Here is a 7,360-nt window from a genome sequence, read left to right on the forward strand (position 1 = left end):
CTCACCACTAACGCCCCCCTTCCGAAACCCTCCCTCCTGCTGGCTCCTATCTCAATGAACAGCGTCCCGGGAACACTGTGCTGTTATTTTAAGCCTACAGGAAGCATTTCTGCAGCCTAGAACCTGTGGCAGGTATCCTGGGGGGAGAAGGGGTGGGGAAAGCCTGCCTTTCTCCCCGAGAGAGCACTGAAACAGGTGTGCTGGTTCCGCCGGGACGAGGCGCTGAGTGAACGTCCAAGGAGCTTGTGGGACGGGGACCTCCCTGTCCTCCTGCTCCCTCCATTCACTCAACAGGTGCGCTCAGAGGGCCGCTCTGTGCCAGGCACTGCCCAGGGGCCCGCTCTGTGCCAGGCACTGCCCAGGGGCCACAGACTCAGGTGCACAAACCAGAAAAAGGCCCAGCTCCTTGCCCTGGTTGGAAGGCAGAAAACCAAACAAATGAGCATGTTCTTCCCAACAGAGAGGGGTGACAGGAACAGCAGGAAGGCCAGGGCCCTCGTCTGCTGCCTGCCAGGCTGGGTGCTCCCTTCCCACCTTCCTCCCCTCCCACGCCCCCTGCAAGAGCAACCTTGGGGTACAGATGAGGTCCCCACACTGTGAGCCCTTTACGGTGGCGGGGCCCGTAGGCCTGAATCTCCAGCGCCCAGGGCCTGACTGCCCGACCAGTGCCAGTGTCAGGTCCTGAGACTGGGCTGCACCAGCTGCTTCCAGGCCGCCTTTCCTGCTCCGCCAGCGCCCCCTGCTGGGCAGGCCCGTCCCTGCAGCCACTCGGAGGCACACTCCTGGAGGGGCCCTGGGAGTGCCTGCTCCCTCCCTCCCCAGGGGCCTGACCACACCCTGACCCTCCCCGTTCAGGGGCATTCTAACAGAAACGCTTTTCCTTCTCTGCTACTGGGACTAATAACTTAGGTCAGTCTGAAAAATGTTTTTTAACAAAAGATTTTGAACCTTTTGGCATGTAAAAGGAAGGTGGGCCTCCAAATTCTGTATCAACATCTGAGGTAGGAGCGAGAACAAGGCTTCCCTGGCACCCACAGGAATTCCTGCAGATTTTAAAAGCTGGGTCCTGGAACCTCGGGTTGGGCTAGGTTGGCGTCTGACCTTCTCTCCCACTGGCAGGCAGAGCTCCTGGGAGTCCTCAGCTGGCCCATGACGCTTGGTTTCCTACCAGCATTTGACTGAATAATTGTATTTGCCTTCTGTCTCCCACGCCTTACCGGGTGCCTAGTCTTCGTGTAGCCTTTCGTTTACTCCACCAGTCTGACAGTCAACCACCAGCAGGCAGGGTGTTACCTGCTGGGAATACGGGGAGGTCAAGCAGGTGGACAGCCCAAGCCCCCTGGAGGTGGGTGAGGCGGACAGTCATCCAATGACACAGACACAGTTGTGGCAAATGCTCTGAAGGAACACTGGGCATCTTGCCGGATCAAGGTGAGGCTGGAGGGGCCTGAGTGAGGGGAGAGAGGCCCAGGACAAGGGGCAGCAGATCCTGTAGGGGCTGGCAGGCAGTCGACATAAGAAACGACCAAACCTGTAGAGGATTTTTATGAGTTTGAGCTGGACTGACAATTGCCGGGAAGCAAAATCTCAAATGATTGAGAGAATGCTCCAGGAAATGGCAGTTTTGCCACTGATTTTATACATCAGAATCAAGGGGGAGGCGGCGGGGAAAATGGTGGATGGGAAGGTGGGAGAGGAGAAGCCACAGGGAGCTGGAGCCGCTGGAGGAAGAGAAACGACATATCTCCGGCCACCCTCTGTTGGAACAAGGCAACTAATTGAACACGTGCGAGCTGATCCTAAATTTATCTCCGGTGTGCCTTCCTTTACAAGAAAATAGTGCTGTGGCATATAAACTGCTTTTGGTGTTTTGTTTTGTTTTTTAAAGAGAAGGTGCCATGTGCCATTTTATTTATTTACTTGCTTACTTGATTGGTTTTTGTTTCTGAGAGAAAGGAACATGGATGTGAGAGGAACATCTCTTGTTGCCTCCTGCACATGCCCAACTGGGGATGGAAGCCGGCAATGGAGGGAAAGTTCCAGTTGCAGCGCTGAGGAGCGATCAGCTGAAGCAGCAGCTGCAGACATCCCAACAAAGCCTACAAAGATCTCCAAGTTTGGATTTGCCATAGGTAGACGACAAAGAAAGCCTCAGCCATATCCATCAAACTTGGATCAAGTAAACCTAAAGAAACTGTTCCAACTCTTGCTCCACAAACCCTTTCAGTAGCAGCAGCTTTTAATGAAGATGAAGATAGCGAATCAGAGGAAATGCCTCCAGAACTTAATAATTATTAATTCCAATGGATTAAATCTGAAAAGAAACATTAATTGAGCTATCAGCTGTTAAAGTGTATATACATTTTTTAGGACACCCTGTATATTCCTAATTAATAAAGTTTTACTTTATAACACATTTATGAGTTCTAGAATGTAGGGTGTCTATTATGCAGATATTAAATCTCAGCTTTTAAACTATTCTATTTTTTCATAATTTGTCCTAATTACTAAACTATTACTATGTTTACTATTAACCACAAAAACTATTCTATTGTCCTAATTACTATTAAACTATCACTATGTTTAATATTAACCATAAACACTATTCTATTTTTTCATAATCTGTCCTAATTACTATTAAACTATTACTATGTTTAATATTAACCACAGGCTTAAAGAACATTTTAGCAACACAGATGTTCTGTAAGGAAGCTATTTCCCTATTCAGTGACTACACTGCAGGGATATACTACTTACAGCTGTGCCCAGTGGTTGCCAAATATTACATGCAGCTTACCTGCTCTTTCAGCTTTTCAATGCAGTTCTTCAGTTTGTAATCAGTGACCCTGAATAAAAAATACAAACGTGTAACGACACAGAAGGTCCATGAAAGCTAAGGCTGAGATGACGTGATCAGACTTTTCACTAAAGACAGGTAAGTGAGAATTACACCTACTCCATCAACATCAAAGACCTATGATAAATGACACAAGAGCAACCTAAGCTGCATGCTTACTGGAGGTCTGCTGTCTAGGCCCATCTCATAAAACAGATCAAGGTCAGGCCTGTTGCATCTGCGAGGGAGCTTTAAAGTTCTATGTTGTCAGGGTGAAAGAGCAAAATCCTAATACCCATCACCCAAACAAATGATTTAACTGTTCACTCTGAGGGGAGAGAAACAACACGCTGTAAATGAAGTATCCCAAGCCCCTTTCTTTATCCCATTCCGAAAATCATATGAGCAACATGTCTATTTTCAAACCAACAGAAAAAAGAAATACACAAAGTCCTTTTCAGAAGGACAGGTTTTCCAATAAAATTTAAAAATTTTATTAATATTTAAACGATAAACCAAACGTTGGCAACCATTATATAGACATGTTTGCTATGGACAAAATCAAGGTGGCGAGGTCCTCCTTTCAAATACAACTTCCGAATTCGTTGCAATAAGTCAATACATTTCCTAAGGAGCTGTCCAACTTCCTTCGCTTTACAGGCCAAACAGAAAGTTTCATAGAACGCTACATAATTTACCAGCGACCCCAAGAGTCAGCGATGGGAAATCCAATCACTATTAGGTATAAAAATTACAACGACGCTTCCACGGCTCAGTTTTTCTAGAGAGCGTATAAATCTATAAATCTTTAAAAAGTAATACTGCTTGTTGAGCCCTACAGTCCATAAAAACAAACAGTTTGCCACAGTGCACGCAGATATAAGTTGAGTCGTTTTGCTTCCCCGATCGATCGCTCCCACCGAGCAGCTTTTCAGGTTGGAATCGGAAGACGTTTAAAAAAAAAAAAAAAAAAAGCATCCATCCCACGTGAAATAATTACGGAGAGCGTGAGAAACAGCGCGCGACTCCGCCCTCCAGCAGCACGTCTGCGCACAGGGTCTCCGGCGGCGGAATTAAGGCTGGAGACGCCCTCGGGCGGCGGAATAAAGGCTGGACACGGCCCCGGGGGCGGGTCCCGGGCAGCCAGGCCAGGGCCCGGTCGCTCAGACCAGGGCCCGGCCGCTCAGACCGCGGGCCGCTCGCCGCCGCCGGGAAAGTGGTCCTCGGTCCGGAACACGGGCGGGGGCGCGTAGGCGGCCGGCGGGGGCCGGGCGGCGGGCGCCCTGAAGACGGCGGGCACGGGGATCGTGTGCAGCAGCTTCCGGAAGCTGCCGGGGAAGGAGCCCAGCTCGGCCTCCGCCCGGGCGACCTGCTCCTCCAGCCGGGCCACGCCGGCGCCCACCATGCCCACGAAGGCCTCCAGCCGGTCGATCCTGCCGTACACGCGCCGCATGGCCGCCGCCTTGGCGTGGATGCGCGGCACGCCCTCGCGCACCACGTGGGAGGAGTCTCCGCGCAGCATGTCCAGCAGGCCCACGAACTCGTCCACCCTGGCCAGCAGGTCCTCCAGGCCCGCGTCCAGCGCCTCCACCTCGGGCCGCGCCCCGGCGCCGGGCAGCAGGCAGGCGGCGTAGCCCGCGGCGGCGCGACGCAGCAGCGGCAGGTCGCGCCCCGGGGCGCCCGGCTCCGGGCCCTCGTCCTCCCACGGCCCCGACGCGCTGCTGTGGCTCTGGCTCTGGGACACGTGGCCGCTGTCCCCGCTCCACACGGCCGCCGGGGGCTCGGCCTCTTCCGCCGACCCCTCGCGAGAAGGGCCGCGACCCGCGGAACGACCCTCCATCGCCCGCGGCTTCCGGGCTGCAGGGCCGGCTTCCGGCCTCCGCGGGCGCGCGCGCGCACAGCCGCACGCCGCTGCTTCCGGTTTTCTCGCCGGCGCACGCTCACGCTCCGGTGCGTCCCCGCTCGCGGCCTCCCGCCGCTCCCACGCTCACGCTCACGCTCACGCACGCGCGCTGAGAGCGCCGTGCGCGCGCACGCGGTCAGAACCTATTTAAGAAGTAACTTGTCGCTCGGTGGCTGGGCGTCGGCCTGCGACCCGGGAGACGCCGGTTCGATTCCCGGTCCTGGCACACGGGGGGTTGCAGGCTGCATTCCCAGTGGGGGACGTACGACGTGCAGACCCCCTGCTCCCTCTGAAATCAATAAAGACATTAAAAAAAAAATTTAAAAAATGAAGGCATGCCAGGAGTACAGTAAGTGCATGCATCTCAAGTGTGCAAATGGACCAGTGTACAACTCTAGTTTGGGAGAGAGAGTGAAGCATCAGTGATGAGTCCCCCACTGGGGATGGAGCCACATCCTGGGCACCTGCCCTGGGTGGGAATCGAACCACCGCCTCCTGGATCCTAGGTGGATGCTCAACCGCTGACCCGCGCCGGCCGGGCAGATTTATTAGTTTTTGCATATCCTTCCATCCAGATCAAGATGAAGGACACGTCCAGGACCAGGAAGGGTCCCCTCCTGCCCCTAGTTGCTTCTTACTGCTCCATCAAAGAATGAGGGTCAGCTAAGTATGCAAATTCAATTTAAATTTAATCGTGTCTGCTTACCAATGCAGATAACTCAAACAGAAGTTTCTGGCTTAGAAATTTGGGCTATTGGTCAGTTCTCTGCTTTAAAGTGTTTTAGCCCAGCCGGTGTGGCTCAGAGGTTGAGCATCGACCTCGGATGGGGAGATCGCAGCTTGATTCCCGGTCGGGGCCCATGCCTGAGTTTCCGGCTCCATCCCCAGTCAGGGGCGTGCGGGAGGCAGCCGATCAATGACTCTCATCATTGATGTTTCTCTCTCTCCCTCTCCCTTCCTCTCTGTGAAATCAATAAAGATTTTTTTTAAACTGTTTTAAAATTTTATTTTACCACAGATGTTTTTACTTATTAATCAATATTACTTAGCTCTACTGCATATCAGGCACTGTTCCAGGCACTGTGTGATACAGGAGTGGACAGACAGTCCAAAACGTCTGCCTCGAGCTTCATTCTAGTAGGTGGAGATACCCAGAGAGCAGGAGAAATCAATAGTATGTTACCTAGACACGAGTGTGTTCATTTCTTCAACGTACATAGTTCCTTTATAGGTTCGTACACAAGAATTTCTCCATCTTAGAGCTGTCTCATGAATCTCATCCTTGTTTCCCTCAATTGCTGCCCCAAATGCAAGCCCCCTCCCTGGTCCTCTCAAATTTTCATCCTCAGAATGTCCCATCTTTCCTCTGTCCGGACTTGCCTTCCTCCCTCCTCTTGACAAACTCTCACAGCTACTTCAGCCCAGGTCTGGCTGAGTGAACACGGCCTCTCCGCAGCTGCAGTGTGCGCATTCCCCACGCACTCCGCTTCTGGGGGAAGCCCCAGAGAATGTGGATACTCAGGTATGCCCAGGGCTGCGGTTCGGCCAGGTGGTTGCAATTCCTAAAAACACTGGGAATACATCAGAAGGACCCAGAGACCAGCTTGAATGGGCTCCCACCGGCAAATCAGAGACACTTTGACCATCAGAACAAATAATGGTTGTAACAATTACAACTCATTGAATAATATGGGAGACTATGAGTTCATTAAATACGAATACATGAATAAATTAAGTGCTTAAGGAACAGCATATTTGCAAACCCAAGACTCTTCAGTCCAAGGGCGGACACTCTAACTGCTGAGCCAAACTGGCCAGGGACATCCTGGTCGTTCTTTGAACATGTCCTCACTTTGTGTCAGAACAAGATGTTGAGATACAGCAAGATGCCTCTTGCCCCAGCTCTGGAACTGGCTATTTTTTTCAAATACCATCCTAATCTAGTGATCAAAGTGACCAGGATCGGTTAAGGGACTGACTGGAACCAGGTTCCATCTGATAAGATGTAAACAAGCACATTACATCACTTCTGTGACATGCCTGCCAAAGATATGTGATTTTGATCCCATGGCGAGGAAACAGCAGACAAACTCAAATGGAAGGATCTTCTACAAAAAAAAAACCAACACAAAAAAACACACACATAAAAACACACCCCAAAAAAACCCGCCTGTAATCTTCAAAGTGTCAAGTCCCAGGGTGGCCGCGTGAGGAGAGCAGCTCTTTGGAGTGAGGAGCCAGAGAGGCTGTGGTGTGGAACCAGGGCACCCGGTGAGCACCCAGGACTGCGGCAAGGAAAGAGGCTCCAAAGTGCAGGAGAATGAAGGCCTGGGAGGGAGCAGCAGGGAAGGAGGGAAGGAGGGAAGGAGGGTGTGCAGCTGGCAGCTCCTGCTTCAGGGCTTGGGCAAGACGGGGAGGGGGAAATCGCTAGAAATGCCCAGCAGTCCCTGCAGGCCGGGGCAGGGCAGGGGGCTGCGGGGGAGCCGGGGTTGGTTCTGAGCAGGGTGGGAGCCACGCTGTGGTAAGCTGCGGACCCACTCCTGGTACCCTGAGAGCACCGGGCTGCAGGCCTGGGGAATTTAATCCGAGTGCAGGTGGGCCCAGCAGATGGGGCCGGCGCC

At 52.4% G+C, this 7,360-nt stretch overlaps 1 protein-coding gene across 1 annotated transcript; it reads right to left on the minus strand.

Annotated features, from left to right (window-relative positions):
* Positions 1–3,316: 3,316 nt before the first annotated feature.
* BLOC1S4 (biogenesis of lysosomal organelles complex 1 subunit 4) lies at positions 3,317–4,730 on the minus strand. The gene has a single exon (XM_081137058.1). The coding sequence runs from the start codon at positions 4,674–4,676 to the stop codon at positions 4,020–4,022; it is 657 nt and encodes a 218-aa protein (XP_080993184.1). The 5' UTR covers positions 4,677–4,730; the 3' UTR covers positions 3,317–4,019.
* Positions 4,731–7,360: the final 2,630 nt, after the last annotated feature.

This window comes from Miniopterus schreibersii (genome assembly GCF_964146895.1).
Source record: "Miniopterus schreibersii genome assembly, chromosome: 1".
NCBI classification, from domain to species: Eukaryota; Metazoa; Chordata; class Mammalia; order Chiroptera; family Miniopteridae; genus Miniopterus; species Miniopterus schreibersii.